The sequence below is a fragment of the Danio rerio genome, chromosome 4 (genome assembly GCF_049306965.1).
Source record: "Danio rerio strain Tuebingen ecotype United States chromosome 4, GRCz12tu, whole genome shotgun sequence".
NCBI classification, from domain to species: domain Eukaryota; kingdom Metazoa; phylum Chordata; class Actinopteri; order Cypriniformes; family Danionidae; genus Danio; species Danio rerio.
In genome coordinates, this window is record NC_133179.1 from 2,290,869 (window position 1) to 2,316,404 (window position 25,536).

Consider the following 25,536-nt stretch of genomic DNA (forward strand, 5'->3'; position numbering starts at 1 on the left):
AGAACTGCTGAAACATCTGTGCACGCTCCTCGCAAAATCTGTTTATAAAACTCCACTTAAAAACATGAATAAAGGTTTTAAACACTTTATATTACACATAACCCATAATGAAGCACATCCTATACAGCAAAAGTCAATTTAGATGATTTGATACTGCAGTCTGGCTTTAAGAAGGTATGAATGTACAGACATTCAGAGAGGCATGTGGTGCAATTTAACAGTTTTATCTCCATTATCTATAATATACCTGTATGGATTTAATCAGTTGAGCACATCTAGGTTACTAAGGGTTGACAGAGCATTATTTTATTTTGAAGGTGATTCAATTATTGGTGTGGACTTTTCAGTAATTGGTGGATATTGGTGAGGACATGTCCCCTCCATCCATGCCAATTCTATGCCCTTGTATAAGCTAAAAAATTAAATAAAAAATAACATTACATATTTTCGACTGTATTTAATCACAATAAATAATACTTTGTTGTCCTCTGGTGGTTACTTTACACTTACTCATGATTAAAATGTAGTGCAATTTCCTATTTGCTCCACTTGGTGGCGTAAGAAAACCTTTTTTATGCTCATTACATCAAAACATAAAAATAAATCATGATAACATATGCACTGGACAGTTTTAAAATAATATGATAATATGATAATAATATGATAATGATAGTGACACTCAGTCAAACTGTCTTCCAGGATTATTAAACAGCACAAACTAAACCCCATAAACAAACACAAAAAGAATCACTTTCATATGAATCATGATTCAACTGATTCAGTTCATTCAAACTGACTCTGAGAAGGTTTTCAGGCGTCACTGCAGAAGATAATGATTCATATTTGACTGATGAATGAATTTGTGTTCAGTCTTTCATAAATATTGTCACATAAGATCTTGAAATTATTAATTCAAACTATAATAATATTAAACAACAATATACACAATGTTTCTGGGCCTCTTATGTCTGTGTTCTGGTCCAGAAGAGCACATTTACTTTCACAACCACAATAATTCAGAAGAAAACATTCTAGTGATATATAAGTGTTATTATACTCTGTCTTACTGAATTTGTATTCACCTGATCAAACTAAATAATGTTTTACTAAATAGACAACTTCTAAACTCTTCTTAATGTTTTGAATAATGATTTCAGTCTAACACTGCTGCTTATTTTCTGTTTGTCATCTATAAATCTGGTCTTAAAAAAGTGGTTTTATGCACAGATGACATTTTTAATGCAAGTAAAGTCTCAACTTTAATGTTTAAATTAAGTTAAGAAAATAAATGTCAAAATCTGAACTAATATTCCACTTTTATTGAGAGTTTGAGATATTTTAAGTCACAATGAAACAAAAGCCTCATTCTGTCCTAAAATTATTAAACTAGTAACAGAATAAATGATACTAAACTATATTTCATTCTGAATGATTTTACATTATTTTCATACATATTAAAGCCGATTAGTGTGACGAATAGTGTATTTATTTTCCATATTTGACAATTCAACAGTATTTTAGAGCGAGACTCTGATATTTAAATGGCAATTAAATGATTTTTGTTCTAAACATGCCTTTTGTAAATAAACTAAAAACTAAAGATGCACTGAATGACAGTGTAGAGGGTCTTCTGTAATTCTGTCTTTCTTCTGTATTTATTGATACAAATAGATGATAGTCATTATTTTTTATATTATATATCAGGACATATTTAAATACACAACAGCAACAAAACTATATATAATAATGATAATAATAAATATTAATATTAATTAATAATAATAATAATAATAATAATAATAATAATAATAATAATAATAGTATTATTAACTACTATAAATAAATAAAATAATAATAATAATAAAGCTCTGTTTTATTGTTTTATCCTCCAAATCCCCTTTTTGTCTGATGTAATCTAGATGTGGAGGGCAGGCGATTGTTATTTCTGAGATCTGAATAAAGGAGGAAGTGGTGGAAAAACTGTGGTAAAAAGTAATTTTCAGTGGCGTCTCCCTCTATCAGTGTAAAAGAGAGACGGTAAAGCTCCAGCTCTCATTTCTCTCATCTTCAACACACGACTGCGGTAAGTCTTTTACACACAACATGGTAAAACCTACATTAACTCCTGTATTTTAGAGACTTTGACACTTTTTAGATTTTCACATTTATTATCTTTCTCGTGTAACAGTGGTATTAGTTGTATGAGTGTACTTAAATTGAGCTCTAAAGTTCTACACAGATAGTAAAATAATTGTGCTTATACAATATGCTCAGAAATATACTGTATCATTTAAAACCTTCATGTGTTTTATTTGTGTGTGTGTTTTCTCCTGTAAGGTGAAGTGAGTGTAAATGATGGAAATATCTGTGACGTTCCTCCTCGCTGGATGTCTGATACAAGGTCTCGCTCATATTAACTATTATTGATTACTCTTATTAACTACTGATTAACTTAAACTGAAAGCAGCTTCATCTGAACTTTGTAAAATAAGAAGTGTTTGTGAGTGAGATTTATTCAGCATGTTCACTGTGTTTGATGAGTTACTTTAGTGTTTGCTTTTGTTTCAGGTGTTTTATGTGGCTTCAGTATCAGTCTGCCGGAGAGAGTAGAAGCTCTAGAAGGATCCTGTGTTTTTATACCCTGCATATTCGAGATTGATCAAACATATAATGCTTACCTCACTGATACTGTAAAGAGATTATGGTATAAGGAAGGAATATCAAAAGATAGTAATGTAGTTGTGTTTGACTCCAGCATCTCAGGCAGTGGACACTTAAAAGGAGAAATATTTGGCAAACCTACAGAGAAAAGGTGCAGCATTCGCTTCGATAATGTCAGTGTGAGTGACAATGGCTCATATTACTTCAGACTTGAAGGCAACGGTGAACTGAAATATAGTTACACAAAACTCCCAAACCATCACCCACAAGTTGAAATTGTCGTCAGAGGTGAGTGTCATTGTTTCTGTCCACCTTATTTTTTCATGAGAGATTTGTTTCACCTGAAAAACTTTCTGCTGCTTCATATTGCTAGCAGGTTTTAATTATTTTCATGCATTATCAATCAGAAACACATTGGCTCATTGTCTCAATGGTTCATAATGTTTACTGCATTTTGCTTCTCCTTAGTTGTTTATAGCAGCCTACATGAATCAGATAATTTGAGGTTTCGAAGAACAAAATAGGCACTGCACAATAATCAGAGAGTGTGACTGGACATTAATGTAATGCAGTTCCATCATACAATGTGTAATATTATATGATGCTCTGTGCTATCTTGTAAAATAGTCTGCATCTGTGTGTGTGTTTCAGCGTCTCCACCCAATCCCACAGTGCTTCTGTTTCAGGATCAGCAGGAGGTGATGGAGGTGACGGAGGGAAAATCAGTGACTCTGAGCTGCTTTAAGATCTTCTGTCCGTCTCTTCCATCATCTCTCACATGGAGCTTCAGTCCTGAACACCTCATCAATGCAAACATAACAGAACAGCAGCATCAAAACCAAACACATTACTACTCTGACCTGATGTTCACTGTAACTCAGCATCATCACAGAGCTGAATTCACCTGCACTTCAACACAGCAGCAGATCACAACACACAGCACCCGACAGCTACATGTTCAGTGTAAGACAGGAATTACTTCAGTCACAGATGATCTATAAATAATGCTGTCAATTACACTGTAATGATCAAAGTTCTCTTCATCAGATGCTCCTAAAAGTGTCTCTGCTCATGTGAGTCCAGCTGGTGTGATTGTGGAGGGTCATTCAGTGACTCTGAGCTGCAGCAGTGAAGCAAACCCAGCAGTCAAATACAGCTGGTACAGACACACTGAAGGAGATCTGAAACAACTGCAGACCGAACCAAACCTGACTGAACCAAATCTGGCCATTAGCAACACAAACCTGACCGAGATAAACCTGACTGGACCAAACCTGACCATCAGCAACATCAACCGGTCTCACAGTGGACGATACTACTGTAGAGCTGAAAACCAACACGGGTCTCAGAACACATCAGTGCTGCTGGACGTCCAGTGTAAGTATTAACTGTCATTACTGTTTATTTACAATGTTATACATTGATTCAGCTTCAATTAAACACAACCAGGATATTTAACAGTGTAGTAAAGAAGGAAAAGGAGGAGACGGGGTGGAAGGGGGGATTCTTCCAAAACAAAGACATGGATAATTGTATATGTATAATTAAAATCACAATACGCTGAAAACATAAGGCCTAAATTCTGTTCTCTTCCATCAGATCCTCCAGAAAAACCACATATTCATACAAACAGTGTAGCAGTGGAGGGTCATTCAGTGACTCTGAGCTGCAGCAGTGAAGCAAACCCAGCAGTGAACTACAGCTGGTACAGACACACTGAAGGAGACCTGAAACCAGTGCAGACCGAACCAAACCTGACCATCAACACCACAAACCTGACTGAAGCAAATCTGATCATCAACAACACCAGTTTGACCGAGGCAAACCTGACATTGAGCTATTATGATGTGACCGGACCAAACCTGACCATCAAGAACATCAACCGGTCTCACAGTGGAAGATACTACTGTAAAGCTCAAAACCAACACGGCGTTCAGAACACATCAATGCTGCTGGACGTCCAGTGTGAGTATTAGGTAGTGTTGTTGTCTGTAATATATTCTTCACTGAAAACCATAATAATACATAAAGTGTCATTCACTGTCCTCTGCTGGACCTGATTTGGGAGTCACTGACAAATTAAAAATAGTCTATTTCTGATTAGATGTTGAACCCAGGAAATAATGCTTTATTTTTTAAATAATGTGCAAAATAGTAAAGCTGTTCTCTTCATCAGATGCTCCTAAAAGTGTCTCTGCTCATGTGAGTCCAGCTGGTGTGATTGTGGAGGGTCATTCAGTGACTCTGAGCTGCAGCAGTGAAGCAAACCCAGCAGCGAACCACAGCTGGTACAGACACATTGAAGGAGACCTGGAACCACTGCAGACCAGACCAAACCTGACGCTCCGAAATACAAACCTGACTGGACCAAACCTGACCATCAGCAACATTAACCGGTCTCACAGTGGACGATACTACTGTAGAGCTGAAAACCAACACGGGACTCAGAACACATCAGTGCTGCTGGACGTCCACTGTAAGTACTAATTGTCTTTACTGATATATATCATGAGTACTTAATTATCTTCTGGGCATAAAGTGTAAATACTTGGTGAAATGCTGAGTGTTTAATGTGAGCTTCTGGTAATTATATAATTATATAGAGTAAGTATTTGACATTTTTCAGGGGGATTGCAGGACATCCAGTGCACTTGGACAAAATCCAGAATATTAGATAACCAAGTACTCATGCTGAATATTTTGCAGATTAAATTAGATTACCAAGTACTCACACTGGACATGCTGCAGATTAGATTATCAGGTACTCATGCTGGATGCCCTGCAGATAATATTATTTACATTTCCAAATACTCACGCTGGACATTCTGCAGATTAGATTAGATTAGATTAAATTACTGAGTATTCAAACAAGACATCTTGCACATTTGATTACCATTTACTAATGCTGGATGCTGGATTATGATATAATCCTGCAGATTATATTAGATTATCAAGTACTCATAAAGGAATTCTGTAGATTAAATTACCAAATACTCAAGCTGAAATTCATGCAAATAAATTTACCAAGTACTCACTGGATGTCCTGCAGATTAGATTACAAAGTACTCACTTAATGCCTTGCAAATTGGATTAGCTAATACTCACACTGATGTCCAAACAAATTATATCAGATTATCAAGTACTCACACTGGATGTCATGCAGATTATATTAGATTACGGAGTACTCATGATGGACATTGTGTAGATGAAATTACCAAGCACTAATGCTGGATGTCCTGCAGCGTAGTTTAGATTAGTAAGTACTCACACTAGATGTCCTGCAGATTAGATTAGATTACCAAGTACTCACTTAATGCCTAGCTAATTAGATTAACTAATACTCACACTGGATGTCCAACAGATTAAATTACCAAGTACTCACTAGATCTCCTGCAGATTATATTGGACAATCAAGTACTCATGCTGGATGTTTTACAAATCATATTAGATTATCAAGTACTCACACTAGATGTCCTGCAGATTATATTAGATTACTAAGTAGTAATGATGGACATTGTGCAGATGAAATTAACAATTACTAATGCTGGACGTCCTGCAGTTTAGTTTAGATCATCAAGTACTCACACTGGACAGCCTGCAGATTAGATTAGATTATCAAATACTCACACGGGACGTCCTGCATGATTAGTTCAGATTATCAAGTACTCACACTGGACGTCCTGCATGATTAGTTCAGATTATCAAGTACTCACACTGGACGTCCTGCAGATTAGATTACTAAATCATAAATGCCCTACAGATTAAATTCCAAGTACTCACACTGGATGCCCTGCAGATTAAATTACCAAATACTCATGCTGGATGTCCTGCAGATTAGATTAGATTATCATGTAGAAAGTGCCCACACTGTAATCTAATCTGTAGGAGATCCAAAGCACTAACACTGAACACCTCGCAGATTATATTACATCACCAAGTATTCACACTGGACGTCCTACAGATTAGATTGCCAAGTACACATGCTGGAAGTCCTACAGATTACATCACCAATTACTCACGCTGGTTGCCCTGCAGATTATTAATTAGATTACCGAGTACTCATGCTGGACATTCTGCAGATTAAATTCAAATACTAATCTTGAATATCCTGCAGATTAGGTTAGAAATATGAAGCACTCATGCTGGACGTCCTGCAGATTACCAAGTATTCACGCTAGATGTTGTGCAGAATATATTAGATTAGTATAACTACTCATGATAAATAATTCTGCAAATGGACATTCTGCATTCTGTGATATACTCATGCGAGACGTCCTGCAGATTATTAACAGATTCTCACTAATAAATAACCATTATTGATGATCTAATAAATGAATACTGGACAAACCAACAGTTTTTCATTTACCAACTCTGAATGCTTCACCCCATGCTGACTAAACATGTTCAGTTTACAGTAATACTTTGTTTCACACATTCACATTATTAGATGCAAAAACCATGAAGTGTAAGCATAATACTATAAAGAAATGCAAGCTGACAAGTATCGACAGTCCTCTGTGGTTAAGTTGCTAGAAAAGCTATGAAAAAGGCATAGCAGTGTCACAGTTTTGCGTTTGTAACATGCACATGGAAAAACTGACTTGGTTCCCCTTTTTTAACATGTTATGTAAAAACAAGTTACACTACTGTGTTTTGAAATGCAAGATTTCAATGGTGTAAGCAGAATAATCTTATGACAAAAGGAAAAACAAGATTATTTGCTTACCCCATTGGCAGATGATTGTTTTGAGGGGAAGCTCACTTCATTTTGATGTCTTAAAATAAGACTATATTTTGCTTGTCTAGAAAATGCTTCTTGATTGAAGATTTTTTTTTAGATATTTGGACTAGAAACAAGACAAAACACTAAGTAAGAAAAGCATTTTATGCAGTCAAACTGATTTGACAACAGTCAGAAAGTTTGCCAGCAGGACTTGCTAAAGATAATGCAATTTACATAAAAGCAAAGGTGGTTTTCTGTGTAAAATAATAATAAACCTGTGAGAAGCACATGCTATATGATACATGCAATTGTTGAACACTCACAGAAATGACATTTTAAGAATTCACACTTAGCTGATGATTGATTATAAAGCTTGTTTGGCATGCTGTCCCGGGAGAGAGCTCTGAGTTTAAATACAAATAAACAAATAAATAAAATATTAAGTAACCAAATTGCTTCAGGCACAAAAGTCAAGCATTATAAATTTACGTATGTGCCTGAAGCAATCTGATTATGTAACAAATGCAGTTAATTAACAAATTATTATTTATTATTATCATTATTATATACTTTTCATAAATTACTATTATTTTATTTATTATTATTATAATTATTATTATTATTGTTAAGTATACCAGAATGAATTGCCCCAGAGGTATTAATAAAGCTTCAAACTTAAACTTTAATAATGCTAACATGAATTACAAGTTTACAATAGAAAAAGATTGTACAAATATTGTTCACAAGAAAACTTAAAGTAAAAAATGAGAAGGGTATGTATTACATTGAATTACTTGGACATTTTGAAGTTAAAATAAAGAGGAAATTTTGTTTAAATAACCACAATAGCGAGCGTTCCTCTTTCCTACTTCAGCACACTTTAAGCTTTCAGTTACAGACTTTTCTTACATTTGACAAACTCTGAAAAAAGTCTTATTCAGTATCTTTGTCATGTTTGTCAGCACAAATGTTTCAGAACTGGTCAATCAAGATACAGTACATTTAGCAGAAAAATTAAAAAATGTTTGATGTTTGAAACGGAATTGAGTGAGTTTATGCTTTTCACAACAAATATCTGCCAATTGTGTTTTGAAGGTTTTAATTATTTTATTTATATGATTTCATTGACAAATAGTAAGTTTTTAGGTTTAAGCAGAAGCTACACTGTAAAAAATATCTTTCCATTTACATATTTTTATTTACAAAAGTTATCCATTTATTTACGGTTGTGAATTGCATTATGTGATGTTGATCTCTGCTCTGTCGACTTTTGACTTGTAACAAAGTGACTTTTATTGAAATTTAAGTAGTTTGAAATAATGTAATGGGCAAGAAATAATAATATACAACTCAGCAAATGTGCTGCAGTTTATTACAAGGTATTTGTAGTGTAATATACAACATTAACCTAGACAATATAGCACTGCAAACTATTACAAATGATTATAAAAGTCACTTTTTCTAACTTTTTAAGAGTAAATGTTTTAGAACAAAAGGTCAAGATCCCACAATGCAATTCAAAAGCGGAAATAAACGGAGAAATATAAAACATGAATCACAAAATACAGAAATCTGCTAATTTATGAATATTTTTTTACAGTGTATATAATACACTGTATATATAACATATAATATATCAATTTACAAGACTTAATATATTAAGCATGGATCTCAAACTCAATGCCTGGAGGGCCGCAGCTCTGCAGTTTTACTTCAACTCTAATCAAACACAGCTGATCCAACTAATCAAGGTGTTCAAGACTCTTTTGAACAACTTTATCATTAATGATTAGTTGGATCAGCTGTGTTTGATTAGGGTTGGAGCAAAACTGTGCAGAGCTGCGGCCCTCCAGGAATCAATTTTGAGGCCCATGTACTAAAAGGATAGTTCACCCAAAAATTAATTTCTTTATCATTTACTCACCATTCATTTTAAAACCTAGTTTCTAGAGTTTCTTTCCTCTGTTAAACAGAAGATACTCTGAAAAATGCTGGCACCTATTGACTTTTATAGTATTTGTTTTTTTCCTGCTATGGAAGTCAGTGATTTCAGGCTTTTAACATTCTTTGAAATATCTTCTTTTTTGTTCAACAGAAGAAAAAACTATTGAACTATTGCTTTACTTTACTTATTTAAATGCACCTATATTTAAGATTGTGTAAATATTTCATATTAAAAACAAAACAAAAAGAATATCAAACACATGTTTATCACCATATTTTTACTTTCAGTTCCACCCAAAATCTCCAGCTTTTGTAGCCGAAACAACACACTCAGATGCGTCTGTAAGGTTGAAGGGAATCCTCTGCCTAAACTACAGTGGCGTCTGTCTGGAAAAGTTCTCAATTCCACTAACGAAATGAAGATAAGTGAGCAAACTGTAGGAAAAATGAGTTTAGAGAGCATCCTGACCATCCGTCAGTCTCTCTCAGACTCATCAGTCCTGCAGTGTTGGACTGCAAACGCTCACGGATCCGCCAGCCACCAGTTTCAGCACATCACAACATTACCAGACACAGGTAAGACTTACTCCAGCAGCTCCAAATCTCCAGATCCCAGCTCAAATAAGCCAAATCTGAATTTTCATCAATGCCAAATGTCCGACAAAAATGGGCTATCATAATAAATTGAGCTTTCATAAAGCTGCAGATGCACAAATCATCCATTTAAAAAGATGGCATGCCCATTGCATTTAACAATACATTAATAGCAAGCGAAAAAGTGGCAAAAGAGGAAGTGACACTTCAGTGTTGGCCAAGCAGAGATGGTTAGGTCGTGCAAAATATAGAAGAGCCAAATTTGAGAAGTGGCACAGTCTATATTAACCAGCAGACTAAACTGTTGTTTCACAGCAGCGCTTTACATCTACACTCTTCACAAATTCAACACTGCAAACAATGCTTGACTACTTTCTAGTCTAAATCTAAAAAGCTTTTCCTTAAAATAAGGTAAAGCCAGAGGGGTAAAATATAATATTATTATATTTTAAACCGAAAAACAAGATTATTTTTCTTACTGCATTGTAGAGCTACACAATACTGTAAATAGTTTTAGCATTGAAGTCGCAATGTGTGACTGTGCAATGGGGATGTTCAATGTGGAGTCAGGATTAAAGTTGAGCAGCTACAACAGATCAGATCACACGAGAATTTTGGGGTTATTTAAGTTTAACCCAAATAAAGTCAAAGATTATCAATAGCTTGTGTTTTAAGGCCTGTGTAAACATTTTAAGCAAGTTTAAAGCATTTGGGCACAAGTTTGTAGCTTTAAAAAAGATGAATTGTATTTAAATTATTTACACAATGATAAAAAGTGCTGAAGTGCAAATTATTCTCCTCATGTTTCATTAGCGATACCTTCTCTCAGTTCCATAACAACATTGACAAAACTGTAGTAATGTAAATACTACAGTGTTTCTCAACCATGCTATAGAAGTATATCACACCATGTGATATACTTATATACGTCTATATATATAACTATATACTATACTACAACTATACCACAGTATCTACAACCCTTTGTTAATGAAAGCATACTGAACTGATAAACTGTAATAAACACTGTTTAGTTTTGAGTACAGTAGTGGTGTATTGTAGTATGGTATACTCTACAGGTGTAGAAAAGTACAGTGTTGGGTTGTTTGTTTATATTACTATAGTTCTTGTGTTACCTTAGCAACTATAGAATCACAACACGTTAATTCAAGTACAGTATTTACTATGAATTACTACAGTATTTTGTCATGTGGGCATAAATCCTTGCCAAGTGTATTCTGCACAACTGCATTAAATATGAATTTTAACTATATACCTTTTTTATTTAATCGTAACTAACCTGCAGTTCAGTTTCTACAGTAAGTTTGTTTATTCCACGTGAGGTTGTGTATGTATGTGTTGACCTCTGACCTTTCTGTTTTCCAGGTCTTCATACTGGATGTGTGCTGCTGGGATTCGCCATCGGAGCATCGCTCATCCTGATCTTCTGTGTTCTGACCGTCTGCAACCAACGGTGGGTAAATCACACAAAGAGAAAACACAATCACTCAACAGCTTCAACATACAGTGAGCTGATACTACTGCTGTCATTATCTACATTATAGTGATCATTTTGAAAGATTTAAATAAGATTTAAAAATGTATTATAAAATGCACTTACTTTTTCTAGTGTATAGTACTTTTTTAAAAGCATAAAACAGCAAAAATTACTCTTAAATTTTTTTTAAGTATTTAAATATTGAAATATCATTTAAATTTAACCTAAAACAAAAATACTGCCAGTGAATAACAAAAATAATAACAAAATAAAAATTAATTTAAAGGGAAAACAACATCATTTTTAATAAATATACATTTTTATTATTTAACATTAACAGAAATAAAATAAATAAGCGTGTAACAAATATATAAAAATGACAAATTAGATTAAAATTAATAGCAATTAGATTATTATTATTGATTAGACACAATCTGCATTACAAAAAGTGCTATAGACACAAAGATGAATATTTCTGTCGAGACGCTGCTTTTATCTGGAGGAGGATTTGTGATTCTGTTGGTGATTTTGTCTAATAATGAATTTCCTGGTGGTCATTTTCAGAAAAAAGTATAGAAAACTTGCCGAAAGCACTCGAGACGACACATCTGGACTCATTCTGACGCAAAGCGTGAGTTGTTGTATTTATATGAAGTTAAAATCTATTTCACTTCAGCTATTTTAGTGTTAATCTATAAGAGGGGTCAGCAACTCTGTTAATGGAGGTCTACCTTCCTGTAGATTTCAGTTGCAACCCTGACCGAACACACCTGTCTGAAATTAAGTGCTGCTTCAGGTCCTATTGATTGGTTCAGGTGTGTTCGATCAGGCATGGAGCTGAAGTTTGCAAGAGGGCAGATCTCCAGGAACAGCACTCCTGATCTATAACCAAGTATATACCAAATAATAATAATACTAAACTTATTTTATTATGGATTAAAGTAAGTTTAGTATTTAATTTTTTTAAATTAATTATTACATAATAAAAATTTAACTAAGTTTAGTATTAATATATGACTGTATTGAATGTATAATGTGCATATATGTAATATATGTGTATTTGTTCTTTTTTCGATAACTATATTTTCTATTTCTAATGTTTTTCCTATTTTATAGCATCTCTAATTTTGTTCCATAATAAAATAAGTTCAGTCATTTATTTCTTAATTATTCCATAAAAAATATAACTACTGTAAGTATAATCTATAACTATATTGTATAGCTACATTAAAATGCATATTTCATATTTGTTTTTATAACTATATTTTCCATATCTAAATATTTGTTTCATTTCTCATTTATTCCATTATACCATACGTTTAGCGTTTTAATACTTAATTTAATTATTCCATAATAAATATTTATCTAAGTGTTAGTCTATAACTATGCTGTTTAGCTAGTTTTTAAAATATATTTTATATTTGTCCCTATTTTCTATAAGCTTTTTCTATTTTATTTTATCTCTTAAGTTTAGCAATTTAATTATTCCAAAATAAAAATATAACTAAGTATAGTGTGAATCTATTACTGTATTGTATAGCTAGATTTAAAAATAGATAGATTTCATGTTTGTTCTTATTCATAACTATATTTTCTATATGTAAAGTTTCTCTATTTTATTTTATCTCTTATTTTAATCCATAATAAAATGTTTAGCATTATTAATTATTGTATAATATAAATATAACCATAGTATTAATCCATGACTATATTGTATAGCTAGTTTTTATGTTTTATATTTGTTAACTATATTTTCTATCTAAAATTTTCCTATTTTATCCGATCTTTTATTTTATTTCATAATAAAATAAGTTTAGTAATTTAATCCTTAATTAGGTCTTAATAAAAATATAACTAATTATAGTGTTAATCTATAAATATATTGTATAGCTACATTTAAAATATATATATTTGATATTAGTTTTTTTCTATAACTACATCTTCTGTATCTAAATATTTAATTTATCTCTTTTTTATAATAAAATTAGTTTAGTCTTTTTATTATTTAATTATTCAATAATAAAATATAACTTGGTATTAATCTATAACGATACTGTAGTTTTAAAAAAATCAATCTAAGCTTTTTCTATTGTATTTTTTCTCATTTCATTTCACAATAAACTAGGTTTAGCGATTTAATTAATTCATAATTCATAAAAATATAACTAAGTATAGTAATGATTTATAACTATATTGTATAGCTAGTATTTTAAATATATTTTATATTTGTCCATGCTTTCTATACTTTCTTTATATATATATATATATATATATATATATATACTTTTTATTTTATCTCTTATTCGATTCCATCATTTATTTCTCAATGATCTTTTTATGTAAGATCATAGTCATATAAGCATTTCACTGTATATTGTTCAGTGCATAAGTGTGTATGTGACTAATAAAATGTGAATTTGAATGTGAACACACATTATTAGTCCTCAAAAGACGTCGATCAGCTGTGATTGTGTTGTTTTTCTTCTTCGTCAGGCCGTCACGTCTAATGGTCAGTGTGTGTGTGCTGATAAACGCTTGCTGTTGCCCACATCGGAAACTCTTCATTACTCCTCCATTGACTTCACCAACACGGAGCCGCCGTCAGGAGAAATCAGAGGACTCTCCACACTGACTGAAGAATACGCCACAGTCCGACTCCATCCTGCAAACGCACACACACCTGACAGCACAAACACACCTGAGAAAAACACACCATCTGAAGACACACACACTGCAGAGAAAAACACACCTGAAGAAGAAGTGATTTATGAAAACATGAAGCTGCATTAAAGGTTAGTCAGTGTTAATAGCATCAATTAATTGTTAATTATTATTCTTTTTTGGTAGAAAAATTCTTCGATATACACTCACTGGCCACTTTATTAGGTACACCATACTAGTACCGGGTTAGACCCCTTTTGCATTCAGAACTGCCCTAATCCTTCATGGCGTAGATTCAACAAGCAACTGGAAATATTCCTCAGAGATTTTGCTCCATATTGACATGATAACATCACCAAGTTGCAGCAGATTTGTCGGCTGCACATCCATGATGCCAATCTCCCGTTCCACCACATCCCAAAGCTGCTCTCGTGGATTAAGATTTAATTCAATTCATCTTAATTTCAATTGCTCTTTCACAATGTAGATAGTGTCAAAGCAGCTAAACATAGAAGATTAGAGTGAACTGAAACAGTGTCAGTTTAGTTCTCAGAGTTTAGGAGATCTGGTGACTGTGGAGGCCATTTGAGTACAGTGAACTCATTGTCATGTTCACCAGTCTGAGATGATTCACACTTTATGACATGATGCGTTATCCTGCTGGAAGCAGCCATCAGAAGATGGAGACACTGTGCTCATAAAGGGATGGACATGGTCAGCAACAATACTCAGGTAGGCTGTGGCGTTGACACAATGCTCAATTGGCACTAATGAGTCTAAAGTGTACCAAATCTCCCCCATACCATTTTTGCATTAACGTGCAGTTAGACCGGTGTACCTAATAAAGTGGCCGGTGAGTGTATATAGATAAGCTTTTTCTGTTTTATTCTATCTCTTATTTAATATCCTAGTTTATTTCAAATTGATAGTTTTAAAGTGTTTTATGGTGTCGTAATAAGTCTGTATCTCAGTTCTTAAGTCCAGAAAGTAAACTATTGAAGCCCTTCATTTTGTTTTCTTATTACAAGTTGTGTTTCTCTTTTAATGCATCACACTGATGATCAATCTACAGGTTATTTAGTGCAATAACACACCCTTAAGTCTGCAATCTCTGAGTTTTTTAGTTTAAAAGTAAATGTGGGGACGACAATAACACTGCTATTTATGTCTCACTACAAAAGCACAAAAGCCATACCTTATTTCACTTCCATATTGTAGTTTGGATTCAGAAGTTTTATCAAATTAATGCATTTTGCCAATAATAATAATAGTAAAAAAAAATAATAATCCTCAATCGTATAAAATTTTACATTGTTAGATTGCTTTTAAAACATCTGATGAAAGTAAACTTAAAATGAAAACAGTTTTATATTTTTTGGAAAAAATAAAAAACTAAATATGTTTGCAGATAAGGTCAGATATATTTAAAATAATAAACATATATTATAAATATATAAATAATTAATATAGCAAATGTGCTACTTTTGAGCCACAAATGTGTTACCTTCATATAATGGGTTCAAAATGTGTGATTTATGTTTAAAGTGAAATTATTTTGTTAATAATTAGTTTTATTTTGTTAATAATTAATACAATTATTTTGAAGTAGTTCTACATTTGTTCAAAATACCACCTGATATTGACCGAGCACATTTATGAGTCAGTAACTAACAAATGTAGATATATTCTGTCTAAAACATATTTTAAAAATAGCTTTATATGAAAAATTGTACTTTTGTCCTCACTCTTCCCTATCCCTTTGCATTATATGATTTAAACCAAAAATATTTACAGAAGAAAGAGTGTGTGAAAGCAATATTTACATTAAAAACACACCAGGCTGCGAATTAGCCTATATTGCCGATTGCGGGGGTTGAATCTTCCGGTAATGTTAGTTTGTGTAATTAGTGTCAAATTATACAAACTGTCCCTCTAATTTGACTTTACTTTCAATCTGTATGTAGATACAAACACTTATTTTACGAGTAAAGTGTCTTGTGAACACTTACGGTGTCTCTCGGTGCTGTTGAGCTGCCGGTTTCAAACTGTTGATTGAATGAACGTCTTCTCGCATAGTGGCGCGGGTGCGCGTTCACAATGGTATAAACCGTTACAGGGGTGGTCAAGTGTACATTGATACCATCTATTATTTTAATGATCAATATAACTATTAAAGATACACATCGGAGACAACGAATTCCTACTAATAACAGGCTGACTCAACATACATCTTGATGTGTCGTCCTTCAGGGGGATCAAAGTTAATTAAGGGGGTCAATCCCCCCTGTAATTCGCACCCTGCTTATAGCAGAAATACATTAGGTTGAATGGGAGTGATGCACTCAATCCAGTTGGACCAAACGTCAACACATGCATGTTTTTAGTTATGCATTTTCCCCAAAATGAATATATTTTTCAAAATGTCAATCTAATCTTGCATTGGTGATCAATTAGCCTTATATCAGCATCTAATAATAGTTTATAATACTTGAAGGATGACTTTATAAATATATACACAGCTTACCCAAATAAAGCACCTCAAAGCTGACATCAATTTGATGTGAGATCTTTTCTAAAATGTTATGATTGTCTTTCCAAAACCATTAATATTACGACATCCCCAAAATATTCACTATTTTGATTGTTTTAAAGAAAAATGCACTTAAGTTTGACTCATTAGTTCTGAAAACAACACAATATTTCTTGCTTGCCTTGAAAATGCTTCTTGATTTCAGATTTTTTAGATATTTAGATTAAAAACAAGTCAGAAATACTATAGGATTATTACTATGATATTATCTCAGCAGATCAGCAGTGGAGAAACATGTCATTATTCAGTGTTGTTGTCTGTTGCACATCATCTGTGAGCGTCATCATCATCAATTGCACTTTCACATACAAACCCTTTTTCTAAAAACAACATGTGCAGGGATTATTTTTATTGCTGTGTGTACTGTACATTAATATCTTTACATTCCATTGAAAACATATTTATTTTATTAGTATCTTTAAATAATTATTATGCACATCACTTTGATATGATAAAGACAGATTTATTTTTTCCTTAAATTTTTTTACAAAAATTTTCATTAATATCTGACAGTGTTGGTGACATACAGCTGTGAAATGCTGCATTTAAATATAAGAAATAGATTTAGGAAAAATATATATTTAATATATATAAATATAGGAAATTTTTTAGCACTTATTTTTTTCAAAAAATAAAATAAATAAATAAATAAATAAATATATATATATATATATATATATATATATATATATATATATATACATATATATATATATATACATATATATATATATATATATATACATATATATATATATATATATATATATATATATGTATACATATATATATATATATTCTCTTTTTTTTACTTTACTCTTTTCCTAGAGTTTTCTTTTTGAAAATTGAGATTTTATATTTATATTAAAGAAACATATTAGTAATATTAATGCGATTAAACATAGGCTAAATTTACATATAGTGATATTGAAGGTTTTAAACATATGTCAAATTTACTTATTAGTAATAATAAAAATATTAAACAGGTTAAATATAAATATTAGTAATATTAGGGTTAAATACAAATTACAATACAAAAATTGTCTAATATTCAAAACATATTCGATTTAATGACAGCTTTTTATTTGCATATAATAATTCTATGCATAATCCAGTCTTTATGGGTAAAATCTAAATAAAATTAAACAATCACTGAATAAAACATTTTTATATAAATGAAACTGCAATAAAATGTGTATTTTTTTAAAATCAATAGTATAAGTAATTTGACTTGTTCTCCTTATAGTGTTTAATATATTTATTTCTCTGTATATTTGTAAAGTTTAAATGTTTTTATGCAATGTATTGTGCAAATAAATGGTGCTTTAAAATAAACATGACAGAGATGATTGATGCCAACATACTGTATCACTGATATCAGCAATAATGGAGGATAAACCAGCTTTCTGTGATTGATTTACAACTTCTGATTGGTTTACCTATGAGAGAAATCACCAGGAACAATAAACAGAGTAATGGTCAAACTACTACTGTACAAACAAGTGTTCACGATCATGCAAATACTGTCATAGGATAATATGTGAATGAGAGCAAAAGTTACACAGTTCAGTAGCTGAAGGACAGAAGCAGAAGTGAAAGACAAACTATAACTTAAGCAAACTGAGAAACACTGGAGAAGTGCAAAATGAGAAGCTCTGAAATAAACTACTTACCTCTGACTGACTGAACACACACACACACACACACACCCACACACACTTTTGTTTCTCTCTCACACACACACTTTTTCTTTCTAGCACACTTTAATCACTCTCTTTTTCGATCTCTCTCTCACACACACACTCTTATTTACTCCCACAAACTTTGTCTCATACACACAGACACACTTACAGACACACACCAACAATCTCCCTCTCTCTCTCTCAAACATACACATGATTTTCTTTTTTGTTTTTTAATTTGTTTATTAAACTTTTACAGATATAACAAAGTATTTTTACAAAGAAATTTAAACAAATATTTTTCCCACCTTACCCAAGCTGAAATTACATTTATCATTTCAAGAAAGAAAAAAAATGCTCATGATAATAACAATAAATCAACAAATAAATAAATAAAAGCAATTAATTAAAGAAAATGAATAAATTATATTAAATAAACAAATTAATAGAATAAAAAATAAATAAATTAAATAAAATAGAAACATAAAACATCCGTACAGAATATGTATACGTTGATAACCCAATATTATTAAAAAAAAAAAAAAGAGTCCTCAGGTATTTATAAAGTACCCACACACATGCTTTTCACACACAAACACACTTTTCTCACACTACACTATAGTCATTGTATTACTGCAATTTTGGCTGATTCTATTTTTCAGACACACACTGACACACACTCTCTCAAACACATACATGCACACTTTTTCACTTTTACACACGCACACACACACACACACACACATAGCATTTTACCCCTTTTTTCAGACACACACACACACTATCAAAAACACACACACACACACACACACACACACACACACACACACACACACACACACACACACACTCTCTCTCTTTCTCTCTCTCTCTCTCTCTCTCTCTCTCACATTACTTCCGCACTGATGCTTTATTATTTGGGTGAAACTTGTAAGATCAAATGATTAGAGATCTACAAGCTTTAGCCGCACTGGAATTAAACAAATGTAGTGAAAATGACTGTGTAAGTTTGCTATAATTATAAATAAAACTCTAAATGTCTGTTCAGAAACATTCCAAATCCATCAAAGCCCACTAAAGGAACTGACATTTCACTCAGGAATAGACTGGAACAGATGTAGACTGAAATACAGTGATCAGTATCTGATGCTGCAATGCTCTGCTCATTAACCTACAGGCATTTTAAGGGTCTTAAAGCATTTGATTTCTAAATATGACGCTCTTATTCATTGGTTAATCTGTCTTTTTTATGATGTTTACCTTCTGTCTGTCTGTGTTTAATCATTCACTTTTCACTCCTCATGAAACTATCAGCAGAATAATCAGTGAAGGCATCCTGTGACGTTCATCACAGAGTATTGTAGTGAGGATTACGGTGAGGTTTTGACGAGAATAGTTTTCTAGCAAAAGCTGCGGTGAGACATTCAGATCGACATGGCCAAACCACACCGACAGAATGATTAAACACACAAGCCACTTCCTTCATGAATGATTACAGTTCTTTATGTTTGCTTTGACCTGGTTAAAGAAACTAGGTTTCACTTCATTTTCATGATCACTATCCAAGCAGAGCAGGAGACCGCTCTTGCAAACGTCTAAACCCTTTCTCGCTGGGTTGACACATTTTCCCCAGCATTTCTCAAAACAGTTAACACGGATGTCATTCAGGCAGACCAAACTCCATTGTTTTAGCTGTGGCAACCAAACAGAAACCATCTATTATTAACCATTAGAAACTACCAAGATCAGTATGAATTCACTGAAGCAGCGGTTAGACACTCCTTTACACAAATCTTCATTTAGCAGTCAGTCTGCAAACATTAAAAACGGTGTGTTGTTCTGTGCCAGCATGGATGGAGGAGGTCAATAATGTCCTATATTCCCAATAGATTTGACTGTATATTGGTTTACATGTGTTTTCTCTAATATTTACAGTATTTTATTACTTTTGTCTGCTTTTTTTTTTACTGTATTTCAGCCACAGATTGAAAAATGTCATGAATTCCATATAAATTTGATCAAATCATTTCTAATTATTTGCAAAAAGCCAAATTTAATTTAATTTTCTTGTCAGCTTGGCCCCTTTATTAATCCGAGGTCGCCACAGTGGAATGAACCACCAACTTATCAATAGCATCTCTGCAACATAGTGATGTGTTTCTGTATAAAGTCAAGAAAGGTCTAACTCTGTGCCAATGCAAAACTATAGATGTGTTTAAAAATAGTAAGACTTTATATACATACATATATACTCGAGTCCTGATCTGGAGGTAACGTCTGACTCCGATTAAGTCTGAAACTGCGTGATCGGGCCTGATTTCTGATCACGTGATCGGATCTGGACATATCAATAGAAATTTCTATTCACAAATTCTTCAATGCATCATCAAAACTGTATCATCTTCATGATCCTGACGGAGAAAGCATGCAAATCGATGTTTTAGATTGACCCTTAAATGCACAATCATGCAAATAAAAACTGCTTGAGTGAAATGATCAACTCATGTTCTTCCTGCAGTTATTTCACGTTTGTGTGTGACAGAAACACTCAGGACACGTGAGCTTTCATCATTTGAGTTTATTTTCTCATGAAGACAAACGGTCAAGCACACAATTGATCAGAGTCGTTTGACTGAAGGAGCCGGACCGACACGTTTGACAGCAAACATGAAGACAAAAAGCTGAGCAGAAATCCAGCTCAGCCGCTCACCGACAAGCAAACATGCAGCAGTTTCAAACACTTTCAGTAGGGGACGCTTTTAGCATTAAAAAAAAACCTCATTTTACTGCAACCCTGCTGTTTAAACCCAATACAGCGGCATCGCGTTAGTATTTTAGCACTAAAACATGTCTGACATGTTCGAGATTGTAAAGATCACACTGGCAGTAGAAGCTTCATCTGAAACTCAGCTTGGCTCAACGCTGCAACAGAATCCGCTTTTTAGTCTCTGGCTTGTTTTCCAGAGTTAAAGCAATACGTGTGCTTAAAGCTGAAGTTTGTTAAGTCCACCATGAAAATAAAAGGTAATCTGGCTTTTTATTTATCAGAAAGTCAATGTTTAATGCCGACTTATTTTCCTAAAAACTAAGACTTTGTATTGACAAACTCAGAGTTAAAGAAATAGAAGAGTAACAAGTCACCACCCTGATTTGACCAAGTAGGACATGATCCTTTGTTTGTTTTATTGCTGAGCTACAAAAATGCGAGCTTGAATTAAAAGTTTTAATTAAATTCAGATTTATTTAAATGTTCATTGTGTTATAAATGGAACATTGTAATAAGTTAATTATAAAATGTAGCCTAAAACAATTAATGTAGCTGTAAATTACCCACGGCAGCTTTGACATACAGTTTGATATATTTAGCTTTGGCCCACAGCCCTCAGTTTGTTTTTGGCCCCTCATAGAAAACAGTTTGGGCACTGCTGGTATAAATCAAAACGTACTCTTTTGCAAAAGTATAAACTTTAATTCATTTTACAAAAACGATTCATCAATTCCCTTTTCAAGTGAATGCATCTTTCATTTAAGAGTTTTATTTGTGCTGGAAAACAAGACTAAAGGCATAAAAGCGGATCCTATTTTTTTGCAGTGAATTAGGAAGGGTTGCCATTATTAAGACATCGAGGTGTTGGACTCTAGTATAAAAACGGCTGCGTGTTTCATCTCTGGAATGATATTTAGTGTGTGTGTGCTTGATGAAAACAAAGACAATCTACAGCCATCTGTGCACTACTGCTAAAGGAAGACGAGCGGACGGGAAGGTCAATACTGTGTGTGTGTGCCAGACATACAAAAGAGCAGACCACGTCTTACAAACAGCTAAAAATACAATTTGGCAAACAGACCACCAGGGGGCGGTGTAGAAAAATCAAAGTCCGATTGATCGCTTGTAAAACCGTATGAAAGTCACATCTGAAAGTGGAATATCAGACCTCAAGTTTATATTTTGACCCACTGGCGATTGGTAAAACAGTATAAATACACACGTTTTGGTTCGTCTCACTCATTTAAACGCTACAGAAACTGAGCTGAGGTGAAACTGCTGATGAGAAACCAATTAAGATGCTGCATAGACCAGACTAAATCAACCATCCCACATCAACAAAAACACCGCAGGAGTGTATAGTGAAGTGTACACTACAATTGAAGCACACCATAGTAAAGTGTGTTAATGAATGTAAATATAGTAAACTGAAAATCTGTCATAAACATTGTAGTATACTGTGGTTTTACTACAGTAAAACTGTGGTGTATTGTAGGATAATATACACTACAGCTGTAGAATACTAGAGCATTGGGTCATTTGTTTATATTATTATTGTTCTTGTGATACCATAGCAACTGTAGAATTACATGACAGATCAATCATTGAAGTTGTTGTGTTACCATAGCAACAGTAGAACTACACAAAAGATCAATCACTGTGGTTGTTGTGTTACCGTAGCAACTGCAGAACTACACAACAGATCAATCACTGAAGTTTTTGTGTTACTATAGCAACTGTAGAATCACCACAGCAGATTACTTGTAGTGGTTTCTGACAGCGTAGTTCATTAACATTACAGTATTTACTATAATTGACTGTAGTATTTTGTTCATGTGGGATGTAAAAGTTCCCTCGTTAAATCCAGAGCACTTTAAACAGACATAACAACATTGAAATGGACAAGACTTTTTTTTTCTCTTCACTTTTCGCTTTTCTTCAAAAAATAATGGGAAGCCCTCAGTCGTTTCTGCTAATAGACGCCTCTGACCAGCCTTTTGATTCAGCCTCGCAAATATACATTTGTACATTTTTTGGTATGCATGTCATCTGAAAAGGACTATTTATATACCTTAACTATTTACAGACCGACGGACCTCACAGAAATATCTTCATCCAATGCTCATGGAAAGAGTCTGACCCTAAACCCAAAGTGCAGAGAGAAAAGCTAATGAACATAAATCATTAGATCCTGTCATAATTCACTCTTAAATCATCAAAACCACTACATGTGAAAGAGAAAATATGCATATTATATTCATTTAAAACTGTGTTTCTCAACCAGTTTCCTAGAGGAGCACCAGATCTGCACATTTTACATGTCTCCTTAATTAAGCACACCTCATTCAGATCATCAGCAGAGACTGAAAGACCTGTAATGGGTTTGACAGACTATCACAATCACCAGCGCTGGTGAACACACTGATCACATAGGACTACAAATCTGCTGTATATGTGTGTGTGTGTAATCAGTCCATGAGCAGCATCAGCTGTGGGAGTGTAATCAGTGGAGACTTGGAGCAGGTGTGTGTGTGTGTTGCATGACTGGACCATGTAGTCCATATAAGAGCAGATTTGTAGTCGTTTGTGATCAGTGTGTTTACCAGCGATCTGTAAGGATTAGATCACTGGTGATTGTGACAGACGAAGGAGACATCCAAAACATGCAGTGTTGGTGATCTTCCAGGAACGTGGTTGAGAAACACTGATTTAAAATTACACATAATTAAATTAGGTTTAATTCAAAATTAACAATCATTTAAGAAACACATTTTTAATATCATTATTTTAAGAATTAATCAATAATAATTTTTAAACAATAATTAAATTTTAATAAATTAAACAACTTAATTAGTTTAATTTATTAAACAATAAATAAATAAATTAATCATCTAAATTCCATTTAAATGCAATAATGACAAAATTACACTCAAATTTACATATTTAAAATGTATATATACATATATTATCAATTAAATGATTGAGCTAATTTAATCATAATAAACAATATAACATTTAAATCAGATTTAAAATAATTCAACTGATTTAATTAATCATTTTTGAATAGTAATTAGGTATTATAAACTTAATAAATAATAAACTACATTTAAATTTAACATGAAATTGTAAAATTTTTATATAATTTTCATATTATTAATCACATAAGCTATTTTATAATAATAATAATAATAATAAACAACATTGATTTCAAATTAAATATGTATTACAGTAATCAAAATCTCTTAATTATGTATAAAAATGATGTCGAAAGGAGCAAAAATTTTAGTTCTCATCATAAACAGATGCATGTTCATGTAAATCTATGATGTTGAGTTCATTATAAAACTACTACAAGTGATGATTCATTAAATTACAAATATATCTGCATCAGATCTATCACACTTCACTGGCTTTTCCCTCTGAACACAGCAAACAAAACAAGACAAAATGGCAGAGGACGAACTATGAATGTTGCTTTAGGCTTGTGAGTCTCTGACATGATTACGATGTGTTAAAACAGACGATACACAAACAAACGAACCGTCAGAAGACAAACAGCGAGAGGAAGATCCAGGTATGATTAAAGTCTTTTGCGGAAAACACTGTAGTCTGTAGTCGAGAAGGCTAAAAATCATTAGAAGACACAAAGGCAACGTCTCCAGACGCTGGATGGTGAGTGTGAAGGAGAAACACTGTAGAATGTGGTTGCATATATATTCGGTATTAAGGAGAGTCGTTAGAAAAAAGGACAGGTTTAAAAACAGCCGCTCAGACGGTGAGGAAAGCTTTAGTGTGTGTGTGTGTGTGTGTGTGTGTGAGTGTGTACAGTTGAAGTCAGAAATATTCATCCTCCCATGATTTTATTTTCCATTATTTCTCAAATGATGTTGAACAGATTCAGGAAATTTTCACAGTATTTCCTATAATGTTTTTTTCTTCTGCAGAAAGTCTTATATGTTTTATTTCGGCTAGAATAAAAGCAGTTCTTAATTTTTTAAACCCATTTTAAGGTCAATATTATTAGCCCCTTTAAGCATTCATTTTATCGACTGTCTGCAGAACAAATCACTGTTATCCAATGAGTACGTTTACATGAGAACTCAATAACGAAAGCGTTGTTTACTATAAATGTACCACAATCATGTTGCACTGCTTGCTTCAACCTTAAATACCTCTTTTGCACAATTTCCCGCACAACATTGTTCAGTCTAAGATCTAAGTTTGAAAGAATTCGTTTCGCTAGGGCAGATGCTTCTGTGGCCTCTTTCTTGCTCCTCTTTTTAAGAGCTGAAAGTAGAGTGCTTATCATTCATGGACAATTTTACTGTTACTTTTCAATGTTTTAAGTTTGATCAAGTAAGACTTGATGTATGTTATTTACTCTATATGGTGCATGTTTGGATGGACTGGTGCTTG

The 25,536-nt window shown here is 33.0% G+C and overlaps 2 protein-coding genes across 6 annotated transcripts in view; one reads left to right on the plus strand and one right to left on the minus strand.

Annotated features, from left to right (window-relative positions):
- Positions 1-16,135, minus strand: part of LOC108179169 (sialic acid-binding Ig-like lectin 10) — a 60,159-nt gene extending 44,024 nt beyond the window's left edge. The window contains exons 1-3 of one of the 3 annotated variants that reach the window (XM_073946824.1): positions 16,091-16,135; positions 13,854-14,100; positions 11,294-11,384 (exon numbers count right to left, since the gene is read on the minus strand). The gene's annotated coding sequence lies outside the window, so the exon portion shown is untranslated. Of the gene's footprint in view, positions 1-11,293; positions 11,385-12,005; positions 12,174-13,853; positions 14,170-16,090 lie in introns of those variants that run through there. The other 2 variants (XM_073946828.1, XM_073946826.1) reach the window with 2 other exon arrangements.
- Positions 1,965-15,089, plus strand: si:ch73-177h5.3. Of its 3 annotated transcripts, XM_073946830.1 has the most exons (12): positions 1,976-2,083; positions 2,189-2,242; positions 2,338-2,401; positions 2,569-2,949; positions 3,313-3,624; positions 3,709-4,038; positions 4,261-4,626; positions 4,838-5,137; positions 9,617-9,904; positions 11,309-11,396; positions 11,985-12,051; positions 13,914-15,089. In XM_073946830.1, exons 3-12 carry the CDS (start codon positions 2,353-2,355, stop codon positions 14,208-14,210), a joined length of 2,478 nt encoding a protein of 825 aa, XP_073802931.1. In that variant the 5' UTR covers positions 1,976-2,083; positions 2,189-2,242; positions 2,338-2,352; the 3' UTR covers positions 14,211-15,089. The 3 variants fall into 3 exon arrangements, with proteins under 3 accessions (XP_073802930.1, XP_073802932.1, XP_073802931.1); XM_073946829.1 differs by lacking the exon at positions 2,189-2,242 and having other exon boundaries at positions 1,965-2,083; XM_073946831.1 differs by lacking the exons at positions 2,189-2,242; positions 4,261-4,626 and having other exon boundaries at positions 1,965-2,083.
- Positions 16,136-25,536: the final 9,401 nt, after the last annotated feature.